We start from the raw sequence: 20,469 nt of genomic DNA on the forward strand, positions 1-20,469 counted from the left end.
AGGTAACACCGAGAGCAGTTACAAACTATTTACGTATTTACAGTAAGTTCTGTTAAAGAGTACTCTCGTGGCTTCCATGCAGAAGTGCACGGAAACAGCTATTTGCTTTTGAAAAGTTGGCTGTTACTGTTCTTCTGATGGATGCTGCTGGATTCTGACACTGGCACCTGTCATTTCCTTCTTCCCGGGTTATTTTTCTGAATACCTTTTGCATGATCTGAGTTACTGTATGCAAGAAACTGATGAACAAGCTGCTGTTGTGTTCTCTTGTCCCAAGTAGGACAGTAAGACGGGGTGAGAGTGTGTCTTCTGTGGCAGCTGTCGAGGACAGGACCCTTGGCTGACTGTAATACTAGGCTGTGGCAGAGTGAAGTCAATTTAGAGACATGTTGAGAGTTGCAGAAAGTAAGAAAGAATTTCCTAGTTAATACATAGTCTGTGAGTGTGAGTACTTGCACAAAACCCCTAGCTAGTTCCAAAACTTCGGCCAAAGTCAGAATTTGCCATGTGGCACAGAGGCTGCTTGTGGTTTTTGAAGAAACCTGCACAAGTAGTTCATTTCCAGGAGTACCTGTGAAGATTTCACCAACATCTCACAGTTAGCCTGTGCAAGTTTATCGCAGCCTCTTCATCTTTTTCTGTTCACTCCAAGCAGCAGCTGTCATAGTTGTTTGCATCCTTAATGTACATTGATCAGCAGTTAATAAATGCCGGTAATTATTGAAGACTTGGATGCAATCATTGATCTTACTATGAGACAAAGAGCTTCTCTGGCATCTTGAAACAAATACATCAGTGTTTTTGTTTCTGTACTTGTCTAATGCTGCAGCTCTTTATTACTGAATACTTTAAATGAGTATTGTGCCAGGAAGAAGCATTTGTATGCAACAGTGAGTAGTCCTGCAGATTGGTGCTCTGCTGCATGACCATTCCTTTTAGAGGAAGGAAACCATCAAATTTTGATGTCCCCAGCATGAAGTGGATTGCCTTATTATGGAATGAGTCCAAGCCTTCTCTTAGGTCCCATTGATCTTTCACCATTTTAAGTTCAAGAAACCTCTGTACATGGGGGGAAAAATAAGTTCCTATAGAAAGAATAAAATGAAGTCCGGGGGTTCTCATTTGATCTGGAAAGCCTTTTTTTTTTTTTACACTGACTCAGACCTATCAGTGTCTTCTGATTGTGAATTTCGGTTGTTATGCAGTAGGTGAGTTAAGATGTCCCTACATTTGTCACAAGTTGCTCATGTTCCTTTTACAAATATTTTAAGTTTTTAGCTGTTAATTGTACGGGCATTTTTTACAAGGAAACAATGCTGTGTGAAGCAATATCTACGTCTGAATGTATCCTAATCCATTTGATTCTCTCCGTCCTCCTGTATCCCATTTAGTCTTGTGTAAAACTTTGTTATCTGAGATCGTAGTCTGATACCATGTACTTGTGGGTATTTTGTGGGGTATTTTTTTCCTGATTGTTTTTCTTTGGGGGTGGGGGTGGTTGGTTCGGTTTGGTTTAGCTTCAAGCAATGAGAAAACTGCATGTTACTAGTTTGGTTTCCACCCTGTCCCTTTGTAGTCTCAGAGCTGTAGTCTCATTTGGTCATGAATAAGGGGAGGTCCCACTTTAGCACCATGGGCTAAAATGGCTGGTTTTCCTTGTGTGCTAGGCAGCCAGATTCATCTGACCTCTAGCACAAAGGCACTTTATTTTTTTGCAGTCCTGAGATTTCAGAACTGTTCACTGGATGAATTGCCTGCCCTGTAGCAGTGGCCAGAATTTAAAACATGTATGCCTTTTTTTTTTTTTTAAAGCTCTTCATTATCTGGTAATGATAAAGTCAGCAGGCGTATTACCTTCTATTGTTTCTCCAGTATGTAAGAGCTTAGTAAATCTTTGAGCTTTCTCTGGCTGCTCTGATACTTTAATTTTTTTTTTCAGGCCTTTTCCACACTGGTGTTTTTTCTTCCAAATGGATTTTCTGTATTATACTCAAAGTAAATATCCTAAAAAAAAAATGCAGTTCTTGCCAAGCTAAAAAGCAGCTTCAGGTGCTACTCTTCAGTTTCTCTGTAGACCTTTTCACAGGTAAAACCAGAGGGCGTTAACAGTATCCACAAGTAGCCAGGTTGCTAGTTAGTGTGTTGTTGTCACTTACAGCGAGACAGTGACGACGATGACCGAAGCAGTGATCGGGAAGATGGACCTCTAGAAGAGCAGATAGAGCGTTTGCAGGAGAAAGTTGAGTCAGCTCAGAGTGAGCAGAAGAATCTCTTCCTTGTTATATTCCAGGTAATGACGGGCAAGGTCTCATCCCACTTGCAGGCTTTTAAGGTTCCTGAATTTATACGCTTTTGGTGTCACTTGTATCTTATATATATGGTTGGGATGAGGGTATAGGAAAAGGGGTTGATGAGCTTAATGTGGGTTAGAGTCAATCCAGATCATCCCACAGCAAAGACTGCTGCTGAGCAGAATCTGCTTAGTTTCAAGTGCACATGAACAGAATTCTGCTGGTATATAGTTTCCTGAACAACCAGAAGGTAACTTGTTTTTGTTTGTGTACTAATTCAGTGTCTGCCAAGCAAAATAATTATTGTCATGTTGCTGTTCAAAGTTTCTGTCCCCAAGATACCCTTAGTTGAAGTTAGGAACCTGCTTTCATTTGATGAGATTAAATAAGTATTTTTTTTCCTCTCTTGAAGCGTTTCATTATGTTGTTAACTGAGCACTTAGTGCGCTGTGAAACCGGTGGAATCGATGTATTTACACCTTGGTACAAGAGCTGTATAGAGAGGTTGCAGCAGATCTTCCTACAAGTAAGTTTCATTTCTCGGTTTGGAAGGGTGTGGGCGGGCACACGCTGGATTGAAAAGCTTTTGTGGCTGGAGAACTGAGCACACCATTAGAGCAGTAGGTGGCAGCACGACATCTTCTCTGAAGGCGAGTGCAGGGCTTGGTCATAACTTTCTGGTTCTGGCCGCTTCTCTGCTACAGGCTCGTGGAGGGACTGGAGCTTGCAAAGTAGATTCCGAGCTGTGACTATGAAATCAGCTGAGCTTCTTTTAACTGTTTATAGTAAGAGCAAAACTCTGAGCAAACAAGAATACTAAAATAGGAGTCTCTTAAATAAGTGGATGAAAATGCTGCAAAATTCCATTTACTAAGATGCATAAATATATCAGAAATTCGGACGGGAATTCTTGGCTCTGTATTAAATCAGGTAACAAGCACAGATGAATGGGTGAAAGCTACAGTAATAGAAAAATTGTACCAGTGTGAGCAGGAGACATATCAAAAGATGGGCGACTGCAAGGGCGTGGCAGTGTAATTCTCCCATGGGCTGAACCCTTCCCTGCTCATAGATGTGACTTCAGAGCACAGCAAATACCTTGAGTCCGTTAAGATATCTCCGCAGTTGCCTCTGGACATGGCGTACTGCACGCAATTCAGTGTTCAGGAGTGGAAAGCCACAGGGAGCGCGGTGCTCCTTGAAACAGGCTGTCAGCGTGTGCTTTCTTCTTGCAGTCGGTGGTGTGGTTCTGCATCATGCCTTTCTTGTCAGTGGCTAGTGTGTCATGGAAATGAGATGCGCTCGGCAATTTTGATGAAAATACTTGACCTGTGATTCTTAAATGTATTGACTTTCTCTTCCTGTTCTTATATAAAGATAAATGAAAACAAAACTTTTTTTTTTTATCTGCCAGCATCACCAGATAATCCAGCAGTACATGGTGACCCTAGAGAACCTCCTGTTTACAGCTGAACTGGACCACCACATACTGGCTGTGTTTCAGCAGTTCTGTGCTCTGCAGGCCTGAGGAGTATTCGTGGGCAGAGTGGCAGAGTCTTGTCTGCAGGACTATAGTGAATTAATTTTTTTTTAATGCGAAACATGGGGATGAAAAACTTTTTGACTAAAACTGGCTTTCATGTGCTCCTACATAAAACAGTACAGTACTCTAACCTACAGCAAACTGTGTAAGCATCATAAGCCTTACTAGATATGATTCTTAGGGGATTGACATAAAGTAAAATATAAATTCTTTTGATCTGTCTTTTAATTTGGTTTGACTCTTGACTTCATGATAGTATTTCTGTTCCCCCCCCCCCTTTTGTTTATATAAAAAGGAAAACCAGGCAAAAACTACTATAGAATTTGTTACCTCTGCCTGGCCCTTAAATCAGAGGAATTGCAAAAATGTGAAACAATTTGTAGTGTTTTGTGAGTGTGAAGGGGAATGCACTTTCTCAGTGAACAGTGTGGTAAGTTCTCTAGAATGGCACAGGAAAAGTGTCTTAATTTTGGGCATGTGAAACACTGAGTTAAGCTTTCAAAGTAGTATAGAGCATATGGATTTATTATCAAGCCAGCTAGATTTTCAGAGTTTGAAAGGACATGGTTGTAATACAGTTGAAATATGTTTTTTAAATGTGTTGTCTGTTGTCTTATTCCAGTAGCTATAAACAATCAGTAGAGGAACTTCATGTACGTCTTCTGAAAAATGCAATCCTTTTTGCAGTACGGTCAAAGAATCATTAACTGCTCCTGGCAGTAGTCTCCACTGGTAGATAGAGACAGTCAGCAACACTTGGAGTGGGACGGATTTTCTACTACTGTACTGCACACCTCAGTGAGGTGTAGGGGACTCTAGCCCCACGTGCCAGCGGAGAGGGAAGGACAGTGTCCAGCTTGTTCCTTAATTCCAGCCTGTAACTAGCTGGGCTGCCGAGCTTGCACTGGACTGCACCTGCAGGGATCCCAGAAGTCCTTCTGGTACTGGCTACAGGTAAACCAAGTGCCCTCGCCTCACCTGGCTTAGTAACAACGCTTCGTGGTGGCTGTATCTGCTGCCCTTTCCTTGCTTTAAAGCGTGGCAACAGCATGTGGCTCCCATGTCTTCAGAAAGCGTTTTAATGCTAAACTGATATCTTACAGGAGACTTAGACTGGGGAAACACAACCTGAAAATAGAGTAGCCTTAGTTTCGAGTTATGCAAATGATTTTACTTATATAAATGCCAAATCAGAGCGGTCTGTGTTACGGTAAGCAGTGACGAAGGCAAAGACACTGCCTTAGGTGCTCAGGTCTGTACTGTGCAGCGTACTTCCAAGCTGTTTATGGTCTCTTTATTTTGCTGGTGAATGTTTAAAGAATTTTGTACCCAGTGCTATTCAGTTCAAGCTCAAAAGTGATGAGTTTTGGGTAATTTTGTTCTTGTTCAAATTTTTTTTCAGTGTTATGCCTAGTAACGCATTTCATCCCAACATTAATGAGTTGACCTCCTGATGAAGCAAGGAGGGTAAAAAAATGAAATTTTCTACTTCGAGTGTTGACTTAAGCTTGTATGTGGCCTGTAGCAATTTGATATATCTCATAGATTAAATCTGTTACTTCTGCTTTGTCTGCTTACCCTCTCCGATTTGACTGATCCCTCCCTTCTTTTAGAGTATACTGTTAAGTGTTAAGAATTTGCTTTATGCAAGGGTTTTGTCAGTCATGCAGAGACTTCTGCTTCAGATCTTTCTGTTAATGTTCTTGAGTAATCAAGTAGCCTTTTTTTTAAAGAAACATTTAGCATTGTAGAGGGCTTAATTGATTTTTTTTTTCCACTGTCTCAGATCAATGAGGAGTTCTGGTATTAACTAATGGTGGGGATCTAACTGACTGTAATGTGATTTCTGTAAAAGTGATAACGCAGTTAAAACTTGCAAACCTGTAACTTCCTCTGAGCCTCGACAAATAATGGTGCTGGGGATCCAGTTGCAAATACCTGCCTATGGACAGAGTAATCCTATGATTTAAAACCAAATAGCAATGTCTTTCACAACTGGTTGAACTTCCAGTGTGCACATGGGCTGATTACATCTCTGTAGTCTATGGGAAGCCTTGTACTCCTTGTAGGTCCAGCGGCATACACCTGGCTGGTCTGGACTGGGAAACCGGTTGGATCTCTAGGAAAGAGAATGAATGACATGCTTGTAACTAATAACGATACCAGCAGCTAACTGCAGGAACTTGGAACTGCTGCAGTACGGGGGTTGGCGCATAGTGTAAAGATGCTGTAGAAATGTGGTGTGCTTGGAAAAAATGCACAATTAAAGACGAAAATAAATGAAGGTGAAGCAGGTTGCTACTGGGTTTGTCCTAGCTGTTTGTGGGGGGCCGCTGAAGCAAAGCAGCCATCAGGGGGTTATGCTGCGCTGGGTGCGGTCGGGTTCGGACCATTTTGTTTCCCCTGTACCACGCCCGCCTTTACATTGCGTGCCGTGGGCTGACTTGACAAGCGTTCCCGGTCCGCACAGCCAAGGGGTGGCGTGCGTGCGTGCTGCCTGGTGCCAGGAGAGGGCTGGCGCAGAACCCTTCCCTCTCCTTGCCACCAGACAGTGACGGTCTGTTAGCCCTGCTCCCCGCACCCGTGCCCAGCCATGTTTCGGTGCTGCGCTGCCGCAGGGGGCCTGGCGCCTCTAAAAAGCCTCAACAGCTTCCCCGAGGCCTGCTCTGTGTAAACATGGTGGACAAAGGGCACGGCTGCCCGGAGATCGCTGCCTCACTGCAGCCATTTCCATGCGCATTCCTCAGTAGCAGGAGGAACAGTTAAAACTTGAAAAATGGAGGAAGGTGCACTGGGACCTGACTGTCCCCCTGTGCGCGCCGAGAGCAGTCAGGTACCTTCAGTCAGTGCTGCACTGGAATGCTGCTCCCAGCCTTGCTCAGCAGCAGGAGAGGGAGTTGCCAGAAATTACTCACACCTCCAAAATGGAGGTAAACAGACTGCGGGAGCCATCTTGTGCTCCCTGGGCCAAAGCTCGGGAAACAGCAGTAGAGGGCTTTTCACCATGAAATGTGGTGCTGAGCTGTCACAGCCCCCCACAGCGGGCTGCTTTCCTTGGAGAACGCTCCTTTCCCACCCGGAATCGGAGGCCTCCAAATCCACACGGAAGGAGAGCCTGCCTCCTGACATGCTAACCACTGGAGAGGTGCTTCGTCAGCCATATTATTTCATGATAGCGTTAGGAAAAAACAAGGATGACGACCAGTAAAAACACGAGCTGGGAATACTGTAACCAGTGGGGAAAGGCATTTCCTACCTTCATTTACAGTTAGTTACCCCATGCCCTGCTGCCCATGACAAGTCTTAGTAACTGGAAAACAGCTAACAGCTGGGACAAAACCACGGAGACTTCGTCTAACAATCAGGAGTAGGGGAGAAGTTTTCCTCCTTTAACTTCATCAGTGTGTAAAGTATAATGATACCAGTTTCTCTCAGCAACAAGGTAACAATTTCCTGAACTGTTACAAACGTGTATCTTCCACCCCACCACCTATCCCGAAAGCCAACCCTTACTGTTCTGTACAGAGTTTCTTGCAAAGAAACATTCTTCACTAAACTTGTCCACAGTTTGCTCATAATTAGCATTTATTTGACTTTAATACAAAATACAATTAAAAAGATAATTAAATTTTAAAAAATAACATTACATCTTCTCGTAAGTTAATTCATGGCCACATACAGTACATGTCTTTTTGTAAGTGTCTTCATCAATGTTTTCTTCTGGTCCATATTCATGTTCATGGATGCTAGCTGCTCTCTTCCACAAACTGCTCCTCACTGCACGACGGAGCTCTGATGAGAAAGTTAAGATTTTTTTTTTAAGAGTGTGAAGCGTTAGTGAATAAAACTCAAACCACCCACCTTTTGAGGCCTCCCCTTGACAATCTGCTTTCTGCCTGTCTGCCATAAATTTCTTCTTGCAATACTAGTTTGCAAGAACAAGTTTTGATTTGCCTTGCAGTCAACTTCGCCTTGTTCACATGGTTTTAAAGGACAGGAACTATAATGACAAAATCTCCCAGCAGGTTTTCCACCTGGAGTAAGCATGTGTTGCCTCATATATGCTGCCCTTCAAAGCTATCGAGAAGGGTTGGCTGGAATGAGGAGGAAAGCATGAAGTACCTCTTTGTTTTACATGACTAAGGAAAAGTACTTCTCATTCAGGTCACTGTATTCGTCCTAAATGACTCTGCATTCTCTCAGCTCTACGCCCAGCAGCAAGTTGCCTATCCAGCAGCTGCAGTGAAGTCAGCGCCCCGCGGTCGAGCCTGACATACTACTTTCTGGATGCTGCAAGTGGGTGGCAAGAATACCAAACAGCAGAGGGTAGTAACATTTCCAGCCAAGTCATTTAGGCTGCAAACGCCGTCATGTTAAGGCCTGTCCTTGCCTTGAACTCCATCGTCTCTGCCACCGTCTGCTGCAATCCCTCCTGTTTGCTCAGCCCTGTGTGCTGCCTCCTCCAGACACAGCCAGCGCAGCCAGCTCAAGCCCTTTGGCTCCGAGTGTGAGCCCCATGCAGGCAGCACCGTGCTGATGCCATGGCAAGCCTCAGCTCTTGCGAAGAAACAGACGTGCAGGCTCTTGGAACGACTGGCGTGTGTGTCTGTGCTGAAAGCCTTTTTTGTAGTTTTACCTACCCACTGAATGCTCTCCTAAATATTAATTTATTAGGAAAAATAAGGATGATAACCAGTAAAAATGTGAGCTGGAACATTGTGAACAGTGGGAAAAGGCGTTTTCTGCCCTCGTTTACAGTTATCCCACCGCACATGTATGATTTGTATGATTTTTGAATTATAATCCACTGACAAAAAAAATCCATATTTTCTTCAAGTCAGAAAGAGTAACAAAGACAATCCCAGGCACGTTGTGCCTCATACCAAAGAGTTTTAAAAACACTATAATGAACTCTTATACATCATTTCTGCCACTTGCAGCATTTCCACAGGACAAGAGGGTAATTCAGTTTGTGAGAGACCTCAGATCTCTAGTCCCACCCTCTGCTCAGAAGACTTAGCTAGCCATGAGGTCAGACTGGACTGCTCCAGGCTTACTCACAGGTCATGAAAAGCCTCCATTTTGTCACACTGAAAACTAACCACTTTGATCAGATACAGAAATAAACTCGCACAGTATTGGACCTTCCTTTAAGTATAGTGTTATGTAAGCCTAAGCGTTTACCTTTAACCTTCTTATCAAACTTCTTCTGTTTCATCTTCTCTCTGCTGTCACGGCGGAGTTCCTTCGCTTCTTGCAATGATTCTTCACTACCCCAGACTTCAAGAGAACGCTTGATTACCTACAGGATGGACATAAATGTGTTTCTTTTTCCCCTGAAACGATAAAAATAAACTATTCTAACTCACAGGCACAATTTCCCCCTATACATATGCAAACTAAGTCAAGCCTACCACCAGGAATCCTGTCTCTGCCTCCTATCTCTTCGCCTTTGAACTGCAAATGTGAACATTCCTTCCACACCAACGGATAGCTCAGGAGATTTTGTTTTAGCACCAGCTAGATTAACTTACTTAAGTCAAACCCAGCTCTGAATGTGTGCATATTCAAGCAAAGCAGCAGCATTCCTGAGAAAAAGAAGGAACGGGAAATTACAGCCTTGTAAAATCGCTTCTTGCTGCTCTCGCTCTCAGGGCAGAGCTGCAGACCTGAGGCCGCGAGCCACAAAGGGCCACAGGCAGCAGCAGCTGCCCAACGCCTTTCAGGTCAGCACTGAAAGGCCATTAACTTTTATGACCCGTACTTGTGCAAACAGGGGTACCGAGATCTTGGTCCATAAATGTCTTTAAAAGGCCCTAAAACACGGACATTTTCATGAATTTGGACCATACCTCTCTACTTCGACCATCAAGAAAATTTACACAAGCCTAACTTAATATACCTAGCTTTATCAAAATGACTCAGCAATCAGAACTGAAGTGATAAATTTTGGTCATCAAAGTCGTACAAAGGTAAAAAGAGTGAAATACTCCAACAGTTTCTATACCTGCAGTTTTAAATAAAGTTTCATGTCACCCCACCGAGGGTTGTGAGGGTTTTTCTTCACAATAAATCTGAGCACTGGTTCCCTCTTGTCTAAGTCACAGTCTTTAAGAAGATACTCTTCTTTTGCTTCTGTCCTTGTTATAAGCTTATGTTTATCTTCGGCATCTCTGGAAGACGTAAAACAATCATGAAAAAGCTACACGTGAAAACTACTTATCAGTTTCTAAGTCCCCACTGCACCTCCAAGCATTCCTGAAATACCAGCAGCCTTCATCCTCTCAATTTTTAATGTATGCAATTAATTTTGAATTCTAACAATCTAGCTAAACTCCAGTACAGGTTTACTGGAGTTAAGTTAGAAAACGCTCCAATTTGAGCGAATATAAGCTGTTACTTTGTTTCTCTAGAAGGGCTTTTATGTTTTTTCTTTTCTTACACTAGGAATAACTGAAACTTAAGAGATTATTGAGTAGCTTTAGGCTGTTCACCTAACCCAGATGTAACTCAGAGGACAAAAGTACAAGCCTGACGCATGGTCAAGAGAAAAAGAATGTGTAATGTGAGACAGGTCAGATCACCTGAGACAGAATATACACACTCCATATGCTGCTAGATCCCAGAAAGAGATTAGCACACAGAACTCGTTTCTAAATGCAATTCAGCAAGCATGGAGAAACAGTAAAATGAAGACCTTAAAATGCTGCAGTTTCAACCAGACAGATGAAAAACTGTCTAACCGCAGCGGCATTCACCAATTAATGGAAAAAAATTTACAAAATCCTGACTTAAGGACAACTTAAACTGCTTCATCTGGAACAGTCTGCCAAGCAGGAAGTGCTAGCAACCGTCATCAAGGAAGTACTGCTGTAAATACAGCTTTACCAAATCTCAAAGTTCATAGTAAAGGCTATTGCACCATCGACTCCTTAAACATGCGGCTCCGAGAGCTACTAGTCCAAAGGGTAACCGCCTTCAAGTCCCCAGGCCCTCTCCTCCCGTGCCTTTTTCCATCCCCGAAGAGGCAGCACTTTGTCCCTGAAGACGATGAGCTGCCTGTGGCTTACGCAGGCACTCTGCCACTCCACGTGGTTACCTGGGAAGCTCTCCGAAAGAACTAGCAGCCATCTTTTTCCCTCCTCCATCCATTCACCCATTTGTTCCGACGCTCAGGGGGGTCGGCTGCCTCACTTTGTTTCACTGCCCCGGTGATCCCGGCGGCTTTCTGAGCATGCCCCCCGCCCAAAGAGAGAGCCGGGGGGCCGCCTCCCGCCCCAGGCTGCCCTCCTGCACCCCCTGCGAGCCTCCCGCGGGGGCTCTGCGCCCCGGCTGCCATGCTCCAGGCCCACCTCTGCTCACGGAAGCGCTAACTTCTGGTTACTAGAGTTGATTCACTGTGACAGCGAATTCTCTCCCAATACCTGCCCCATGTTATAAAGCAGACACTGCATTACGTAGCCGAGCTACTCATTTAAACAGTGTCCTCCACCAGGCATGAATCTGCATGCTGACACTCACTAGCCACTCCCAGACATTGTGTTTCTAGAACATTACACGAATGTCTGCTGAGGTCCTGCATCCGAACACAGGCTCATGAGGTGACGCTGCCATTTTTCACTTTCATAATGGAAAATACAAAGGACATCAGTCAACTTCCTCTTACTTTTTCAGTAAGTCTAAAGTTACTGAGAAACCTCTCTGCTGACAGCCTTTTAATTAAAGGCTAATTAACTGAATTATAGCTAGCAATCTTTACATAAAATAAAGCTTCCCTCTCCTGATTATCTGTAATACCTGCAATTATCACAGGTTGCCCAATCAAAGTGCTGCATAAGGTAGGAATCCATGAATTCTTTGCCACAGTCTCCACAGATGAGATAGTCAAATTCTAGCACAGGTGCTAATGGAAAGAAAGATTTTTTTTTTAAAGGAACTACCACCACGTTAAACACAAACATATGGAATTGGTATCACAAAGCAACTTTACTAAAATTTACATTTGGTTTTATGCTATTCATTACAGGCTCATTTCATTCCTCTGTTAAAAGTTTTCCAGAAAAATACAGTAAAAATTCAGAACCATTATCATGCAGTCCCATCTTTGCCGATATGCTTCTGGTTTTTGCTGGAAGGTTCACCGTATTTAGTATCGGATTTCAACATTCAAGAGCACACATTTGTTTCGACTTAACAATCGCTAAGAGAAAGAAAATTCCCCCACATTTCCCCATGAGGTGCTTTATGTCCCCTCCTACCGCTTCCTCCCTTCCGGCCCTCAAAGCACGTCCTGATATGCAGGAGACATGCGGGCAGGAACGGGAGAAATCAGAGAAGGGGGTGTCGGCAGGGGAAGGTGGCTTGAGCAGGAAGCAGTACAGGAGCCGCACTGGCATTACAATCCAACTCAGCTCTGCTCCAGTTTTCTTCCTAGCTCGGCCACACCTGCCTCTCCCAAAAAGAGCTCAACGGAGGCCTGGGGCAGTTGGCAAGGCTCTTGCGCATTCCAGCTGGCAGAAATGGAGGTGGATGGCCAGAGAGCTGCTAGGAGTGGAATGGGGATGGAGCTCCACTACAATCCTCTCCCCAAGCCCTCTCAGCACTGCTCCAAGCCCAGGCTCATCCCAGTGCCGGCCATCACTCCTGGCCGCATCCTCGCCGGGTAGATCACCTCCAGCGTCATCGCCATCTGCTTAATGTTCCATGTGACACCCAGAAACACTGATTCAGGTAACCGCAGCTAGAAGGAACGCTCGTTTAAACAGTAACATCAAAATCCTAGCAGAAAATTAGTGTTTTTATACAGTTTTGCAAGCCGAAGTGCGGTAGCAGTGAAGAGCATTAAAAATACCTGAAATAGAAAATTAATTCTTGACATGCAACATCATACATTTTTAATAGTGTTTGCATTTATAGCAGATTGAATCTAGCAAAGCCGACATTTTATCCCAATTCAGTCTCGCTAGCGACAGCGGGGCGGTTCAGTACTTCGCATAGCCATGCTCTTACATCACGTTTCGTAATTTAAAGCAGTACTCCCGAACATAAAGGCATTTTATTAGGACAATGACGTTACGAATTATACAGCAAGAACGACTCCAGTGCAAAGGCATCCCAGATCTACTTTTTTAAAAAAAGAAAAAAGAAAAGCATAAGCCTCTCAAAAGCAGTAAAGGCTGCTAGCCGTTTATACCCTTAACGAAATCCGGTGGTGATTTCTAACAAAGAGATACACTGCACCAACGGCCCTGCAGTTGATTCAGAGCAGAACAAAGCAAGACAAAGACATTCCCAGAGAAGAAAGTGGATCTATTTTGGGATTCCTACTTCTCCATTTGCTTTTTGGAGAGAGAATATCACGAGGCAATATGTCGAAATCCTCCACCGAACGATCAGCAACTTGGCGTCAACGTTTTATAACGATAAAAGCTGACACTGCAGCAGCGCCCAGATCGCGGCATAAAGGCTATCAAAAAGCTCGAAATTCCCCCAAACCGACGAAACCGCGCGAATTTACGCTTATATAGGTCTTACAAACCCGAAATCCCGAAAGAATTAATGGAAATACCGTTTACCGAGGGTTAGGAAAAAAGCCGCTAAGCCCAAGGGCACACGCGGCGTCCCACTTCCGCGGCTTAAAATTCTTCCTTTTTCATCGCGTCTCGCTCGCGAGCCGCTCGAATACCGATGGATGCAGACGCGCCAGAAATCGCGCTAATCCAGCGAGACGCGTTGGGGAAGAAAAGGGGAGGGGGGGGGGAGGGGTGTGGGGGGAAGAGGGTGGGAAATGGAGGGGAAAAAAAAAAAACGGGAGAAAAAAAAAAGCTGCCGAACCCGCCCTGCTCGCTCAGCCCGACCCGGCTCAGTGTCGCCCCCGCGCCTTCCTGCCCGCCCCCGCCAGCTCCACGCACGCGGCGCCGCCTCCTCCTCCCGGCGCCCCGGCCACCTCTTTCCTGCGCCGCTCCCTCCAGCCATTACCGGGGGGACGCACGATCCTGGCGGCGCCGCCGTGCTCTTCCTCCTCCTCCTCCTCCTCCTCCTCCAGGAAGAAGCCCCCTCCCGTGTCCACGACCTTGGCGGGGGCCCGCACCCGCACGCCGCCTGCGGAAGACAAACGGGGAGGGAGGCGCCGCGTTACGCGCCCGCGCACCGGGGACGGACCCGCGCCGCCGCCGTCGCCGCCAGGGGGCGAGCGCGGGCGCGCGCCCTCCCCCCGCGGCGCGAGGCGGGGGGCCCGCGGCGAGAGCGCGCGCGCGCTAAGGGCCCCCCCTCCCCCCCACACGTGTGGAAGCCGAGGGGGGAGGGGGGGAGAGGCGCGCGCGCCGCCGCTCCCCCCCCCCACCTCACTAACGGCCGCGCGCGCGCTGCTCCCCCGCCCCCCCCCCACCGCCCCCGCCGCCTCGCGCCCAACGGTTGGCGCCCCCCCCACCTCACGGCCCCCCTCCAACACCTCACGGCCCCCCCCCAACCCCCCACAGCCCCCCCCGCCTCACCTCACGGCCCCCCTCTCCCTTCCTCACCTCACGGCCCCCCCCCCCCCCGGTCCCCGGAGCCCCCTCAGCCCCCCGATCCCGCCCCGCGGAGGCCGGGTCCCCGCCCGCCCGCTCTCTCCTCCGTCCGACCTGCGGCAGGGTAGGGCCGTGCCGCCAGCCGCGCCTGCCGCAGTGCCAGCGCCCGCTGCCGGTTCCGCTCCATCTTGGCCAGCACCGCCGCCGAGAGGGGCGGCCGCTCCTCGCCGGCCGCCACGCTCCGAGCCTGCCGAGCCCCCGCGGGGGCCTCGCCCGCCATGGCGGTGCGGGGATCGGCCGGGCTGCGCCGGGCGCGGAGCTCCCCCCGCTCCGTCAGCGGCGGGCTCGCCCTTCCCCTCGCCGAGCCGCCGCCGCACTGCGCCTGCGCACAGAGGGAGGCGGGGGAGGGGACCGGAGGGGCGAGGCCCCCCCTCCTTGCGCAGGCGCGCGGCGCGCGGCCCCGCCCACGCGGGCGCCCCCTCTCCCTCCCCCCCCCTCTCCGTCCCGCCGCCGCGCGGGGGGTGACGGGAAAAGGGAGGGGGAGGGGAGGGGATGGGGAAGGGAGGGGGGGGCCTCCCGGGGCGGGGGCTGCGGCCTGCGTGGCGCCGGACGGGGGGGGCCCGGCCCGAGGGGGGCTCCGTTGGGGGGGGGGGAGGGGAGGGGGAGAGGCGAGGCGGGAAGCAGGCGGTGGGGGAGGGGAGCGCATGACCCTGCGATTTCCCCGCGCGCGCCTTTTCGAGCGCTTTCTGCACCAACCCCCCCCCACATACACCTCACGCCACCCCTCCCCTCCCCCCCTCCCCCCGGCCGGGCTTGAGCAATACTTTTTTTTTGGCTTTTTTTTTTTAAATAAATAATAAAATAAATAAAATAAATAAAGAATTCAATAAGAGCCGTACCCAGCTAATGACCCTTTTGTCCTCAGAGCACCACACGGGCCTCGCCCCGCTCCCAAGATGGAGGGCGGCGCTGCCCCGGCCCGGCCGTGACGGGGCGGGAGGCCCCCGGCGCCGCCAGGCCTCAGCCCACCCCCTCCCCACGCGCACCGGGCCTTTTCTTTCCTTAAAATAAGAAAGGAACCCGAAAGCCCCCACGTTGTCTCATAAAAAAAGCCATTTTTCTCCCCCCCAAAACCCCCACCACGCTCCATTTTTCTCCCCCACCACGTTCCTAGAACCACCACCCCACCACACTTTTCCTAAAAAAAAAATAACAAAAAAACCCACGCTTTCTGTCCTGATATCCTCCCCCCTCACACTTTCTCTCCTCAAAAAAAAAAAAAAAAGATACTTTATTACCGCGGCCGCCTGCAGCCCGGGTGACCTACACCGGTCACGGGAATCGGTACCTCATTTTTTTCCTTTTTTTCAGCAAAAAGCCGGCCGCTGGCTTCCCGTGGCTGTGCGTGGCCCACAAGCGAAAGGAAAAGGAGAATGGACGGAGCCCGCAGCCCTGGTTATTGATGAGATACCCGTAAATGGCTTTGTCATGCAAATGTGGCCGTAAGCCACTTTCGTATAATGCCAGCTTAATAGCCAGCAGCCAGCGGCCCCGGCGGCTGCACGGTGCCTGCCCTGTCCTTGAGGAGACGGAAATGAAGACATCAGCACAGATCTTTGCTCCCTGGCTCCGGACCGAGTCGCTATGACCTTACAGCACAGCAGCAGCCCTTCCTCCCCAACCCTCGAGGGGTTTCTGCCCCTCCAAACCGACCCAAATCCCCCCGCCAGCCCTTCCCCGCTGCCCCCCCGCCGCCCCTCCGTGCCGGCCCTAGCTCTCCACGATAATTACCTGCATAGACTGTGCCTCTGCTGTGTCAAAAAATACTTGGTGCTTTCTAGCCCGTCACGTGGGCTTGGTTTTACTTTCGACATCAGCCAGCAGAGTGTGCTGCAAACGTTGTGAAAAGAACGTCCTGCTTCTGGGAAATAATATATATATTTATATTTAAACGCAGACGAAGACATTTTAAGCGGCTCAGTTGTTCGCGTGAGTGGCAGGTAGTTTCTCCCGTCGATTGAAATACTTTCCTTGCCACAGATCACAGATCCGGGAACCTTCCCCTTGAAGATTTATAACCGAGCCGTGATCAACCCTCCGCTCCCACCAAGACTGCCTTTCGGGTTCCGTACAAAGTTGGAGAAGTGCCGCAATGCACATGTCCAGATGCGCCTCACAGCCACACAGGCGGGTCTGGAACAGGAGGTATTTAACAGATGAAAGTACAAGTCACAGTCCCGGCCTGCAGGAAGCAGCCTAAGAAATGGTGTGGCACGAGCATACAGTCCTCCAGCCTCATTGCTCTCTCCTTTGGACTTTGCTAGAGACAGACGTACAAAGATACTAACACATTACAAGCAATTGACATAAAAGTAGTTTGAAGCCAGGTGTTTACTAGGTGACTTGGAAATTGAACTGTTTGCTTGGAAAACAAACGTGTGTTTGGATTCCTTTGATTTTTCCCCCTTGTTCTATAGGAGTAGAATTTTAGGGAGAAGTTAACTTTTGAGTTGTGCCTGAGGATTAGCAAATAATTCTATGTGAGTCGCAAATCAAAACTGCATTGAAACGTGAAGTTTGGGGCAGTGCAAAAAAGGGCTTTGAGGGTAGAAGGATATTATGCAACCAATTCAGAATTAGGATTAAAAGGAAAATAGAACATATAAACAAAAGCAAATTCAGAGGCAAGGCACTTAAGCAAAGTAAGCCATGGGCCACAACGACTCGTGCAATGCAGCTAGTGCTTGATTAAGGGAAACTGTTTTAGAAGCATATGCTACATTTTTTTTTCTTAGTTTTTTTTTTTTTTCTTTTTCTCAGGGTCAGTCTGGCTAGGCAATCAGAACAGACTATTCTCCCCAACTCTGCTTCCTACCAGAATGAATCAAATGCAATGCTTCTAATTTTCCTGGCTGGGAAAAGGCAATAGAACAGATAGTTACGCATTTGCAAGGGTTTATAGACTATCTTGTATGCACTCTTTTAGTCATGTGTTAATACTCATGATATTAAACATGCATAGCTTAATGGGTGCACAGGATTTAATCATAATTATAACTGTGTTTTAGAGAGTTTTTCAGGTGCTGTATGCCAAGCAATTCTTGGTATTGCTTGGCCGCTGGTAGCCAACAGCAGCCATCATTAATCAGCAAGTGCAGACATGCATTAATTCATACCCATGGTAAATAGCATCAGTGAGTAGCTGAGTGTGGGGAGGCAGCAAACCGGTGGCTTGACAGCTCATCATTCCCTTGGAGAAAAGGGTGAGGAGCAAGATAGGAATGTCTGCAGACAATACAAAGCTTTTTTAAGTTAGCAAGAATAAGGGTCATCTGTAAAGAATTGTGGGTGGCTAGGCAGCAAGAAAAGATTAAACTCAGGGTTGATGAATGTAACATGATGCGTTTGGGGAAGCCTAGTCCTAATTTTACATAAATGACGGTGATATCTGAATTGGTTGCAGCCATAATTATATCTATATATGTATAATTTTTTTATATATAATTATATTTATGCCACTCCACAAATCCATGATGAACTTGCACCATGAGCACCGTGTCCAGTTGTATTTTCTGCTTTTAAGAAAGGATAAACTGGAAATGGGGAAGGACAATATGGGTGCTAAACTATTTGGCATTGCCTCCCTTGAAAGAAAACAATTGAGTAGGCTTGTCCTCTTCACCCAGAAAAGAAATTACCTGGAAAGGACAAGCCTGAGGCCTACCACATCCTAGGTGATTATGAGAGGATGGACGGCAATTGACTTTTGGAGTACACACCATCAGATTTGTGGTGGTAGGCTCTAAACAAATGAGAGGAGGTCGTTCTTCCTGCAGAGCCTCTCTGAATGATGCACTGTACAGAAGGTGTTTCTCTGGCGCCTGGGGCAGATGGGCCAAGTATTTGGAAGAGGACTGTGCTTATCATAGTGAATGAACACCCCCTCAGGCTCCGGAAATCCCCTGAGCTGAAAATAGTTGGAGGCTGTGGGAGTGTTGCAGAGGAGGTATCATGTATTTGCCTCATTTCTCCTCTTCCCTCAGTGTTTGCCCATGCCCAGTGGTGGAAATGGGACTGACGGATTTATTATCCAAGACAGCAAGCCTCTTCCTTATATTCATGGAGAATCATGTGGTAACTGATATTTAAATACCTGGGACCACGTAGTAGCAAATAAGCCTGTTTACTGGGATCTTTCAAACCAGATTCAGCGTTCATCTTTGCTGGGAATCACTTGCAGAGCAGCTGCTGTGCTGTATATTTACATTTTGCCTCACAATATACTTATTTCTCTGTGTCCACAAAGTCGTAATAGCAATCTGCATTCAGCTACATACCTACAACAGAACTTTTTTTGTTCTCTTTCAGTAAAATTATTTGTTCCCTGAGAAACATATCTAACAACGTCTTATTTTCAATGGGTTTGTCTTTCAAAGGGAGTGGTGCTGCAGAAAAAATCACATTTCAGCTCTCTCCCCTCTCTCTCTGATGGTTCAGGTGGTAGCATGAATTTTAGCCGCATTTGAGTTGTGTAGTCAGCAGCTGACCAGCCAATACACACAGTCTGATTAAATGGTTGGCTGCTGCCTCCTAGCATGACTAAGGGATTGGATTTTGCCCAATGATTTCAAGCGTTTTTATGGGAGAGAACTTCTTGCCTCCTTGGGGATGTAAGGCAAAAAATACCATGCCCTCTGAGATTATATTTCCATCAGCTTTCTAATTTGCTACACCTTTTTCTTACATTACCTTAAATAAATAGAAGGCAAAGCATTCCTAACGTTTTGGTGAAAGAGAAGCGTGTGACGTAGGAAAAATGAAGGGAGCTTGTTAAAACCAGAGAGTGCACCTGCTTGGATTTGTACGTTCTCTTTCTGAATTCACCCATGCCATAGCTCAGAGATAGGCAGTGAGTCATCCTGTTGGACAGAATGGGACATGCAGAGTAAATTAAGTTTGTCATCCCTCTGTGAGATTTTCTCATTTGTTCACTAGCTGTAGGAGGGGATTTTCATAGTAATGTGACCTGTCTTCATGCTCCATTTATCATCTCCCAATTGATGTATATAATCTTGATTGAGCGGGTAGATAATGGAGGAAGCACGTAAAGTGTTGAATGCTTGAGCAACAGATCTGAAAAGAACAGGTAGGCAAGAACTGAAATGCAAACGTTTAAAGGCGAAAACTGGCATTCTTCCCTGACAGGAGAGCTTAATGCAAGTTTGTTATTATTTTCTTGTTACAGAATATGACGGAATGTGAAATTACAAACTACATCTCTTTTATTTGCTAGCATTTTTCATGACTTTTCTGTTTTATTACTTTTCTTGAGTAGGACTTTAATATGTTTGCTTTTAATAGCGAAGAAGATAACCAGAAAACACTGGTTTCACATCCACGAACAGGAAAGTGTCAAGGCATGATGAAAAAATGTTGCTTGCTTTTTATAGTTCCAGAGATCACCACAGAGCTGACTACACACTTCTGTTGTTGGCTGGCAGTCCAGAAAGAGAAATCCTCTTCCACTACTTTACCAGAAAAACCCATCTTCCATCTGTATAAAGAATGGGAAAATACGGCAAAACAACAAACGTGTTCTGGAACTGCAGCACAGCAGCCGTTGATTTGATAATAACTTCAGTACAAACAATAGCGAAAACGGTAGAACGATATATATATATGTTTCTGAAACTAGGGTACTGGGAGGTTTTTCTGGACCCCAGATCTTGACGCAGCACTCCAAGTGGGCCCTCACAAGGGTGGAGCAGAGGGGGACAGTCATCTCCCTCCGTCTGGGGGTCACTCTTCTGTTGATGCAGCCCAGGATGCAGTTGGCCTACTGGATTGCAAGCGCACCCTGCTGGCTCAGGTCGAGCTTTCCGTCCACCAGAACGCCCAAGTCTCTCCTCAGAGCTGCTCCCAGTGAGTTCTCCCACTCTGCGCTCATGTCTGGGATTACCCTGACCCAGGTGCAGCACCTTGCACTTGGACTTGCTGAACCTCACTAGGTTCAAATGGGCCCACTCCTCAAGCTTGTCCACGTCCCTTAGGGTGGCATCCCTTCCTTCTCTTGTATTGACTGCACCGCTCAGCTTGGCGTCATCTGCAAACTTGCTGAGGGTGCACT

At 47.0% G+C, this 20,469-nt stretch overlaps 2 protein-coding genes across 8 annotated transcripts in view; one reads left to right on the forward strand and one right to left on the reverse strand.

The window, feature by feature from the left end:
• Positions 1-6,135, forward strand: part of NCBP1 (nuclear cap binding protein subunit 1) — a 32,627-nt gene extending 26,492 nt beyond the window's left edge. Inside the window, exons 21-23 of the mRNA XM_080573043.1 lie at positions 2,159-2,290; positions 2,704-2,817; positions 3,706-6,135. Coding sequence (XP_080429169.1) covers positions 2,159-2,290; positions 2,704-2,817; positions 3,706-3,819 — 360 coding nt within the window. The 3' untranslated portion in view covers positions 3,820-6,135. The remainder of the gene's footprint in view (positions 1-2,158; positions 2,291-2,703; positions 2,818-3,705) is intronic.
• A 1,261-nt stretch (positions 6,136-7,396) lies between these two features.
• Positions 7,397-16,276, reverse strand: XPA (XPA, DNA damage recognition and repair factor). 7 transcript variants are annotated; one of them, XM_080573048.1, is made up of 8 exons: positions 16,134-16,272; positions 15,691-15,794; positions 14,457-14,724; positions 13,813-13,935; positions 11,632-11,737; positions 9,842-10,007; positions 9,019-9,136; positions 7,397-7,626 (listed from the first exon to the last, which is right to left on the reverse strand). In XM_080573048.1, exons 3-8 carry the CDS (start codon positions 14,620-14,622, stop codon positions 7,478-7,480), a joined length of 828 nt encoding a protein of 275 aa, XP_080429174.1. In that variant the 5' UTR covers positions 14,623-14,724; positions 15,691-15,794; positions 16,134-16,272; the 3' UTR covers positions 7,397-7,477. The 7 variants fall into 7 exon arrangements, 3 of the variants coding, with proteins under 3 accessions (XP_080429174.1, XP_080429175.1, XP_080429173.1); XR_013943207.1 differs by lacking the exons at positions 15,691-15,794; positions 16,134-16,272 and having other exon boundaries at positions 9,019-9,170; positions 14,457-15,446; XM_080573049.1 differs by lacking the exons at positions 11,632-11,737; positions 14,457-14,724 and having other exon boundaries at positions 16,134-16,276.
• Positions 16,277-20,469: the final 4,193 nt, after the last annotated feature.

This window comes from Anser brachyrhynchus, assembly GCF_964034855.1.
Source record: "Anser brachyrhynchus genome assembly, chromosome: Z".
Lineage (NCBI taxonomy): Eukaryota > Metazoa > Chordata > Aves > Anseriformes > Anatidae > Anser > Anser brachyrhynchus.

Excerpts from the sequence above, each read along its gene's own strand:
- XPA (XM_080573047.1), bottom strand. The coding sequence starts at position 15,048 with ATGCGCTCCCCTCCCCCACCGCCTGCTTCCCGCCTCGCCTCTCCCCCT. Across the intron at positions 13,936-14,456 it reads ACGGCCCTACCCTGCCGCAG|GCGGCGTGCGGGTGCGGGCC; the intron begins GTCGGACGGAGG and ends TGTCTTCCGCAG. Across the intron at positions 9,137-9,841 it reads AACTTTATTTAAAACTGCAG|GTAATCAAGCGTTCTCTTGA; the intron begins GTATAGAAACTG and ends TCCATCCTGTAG.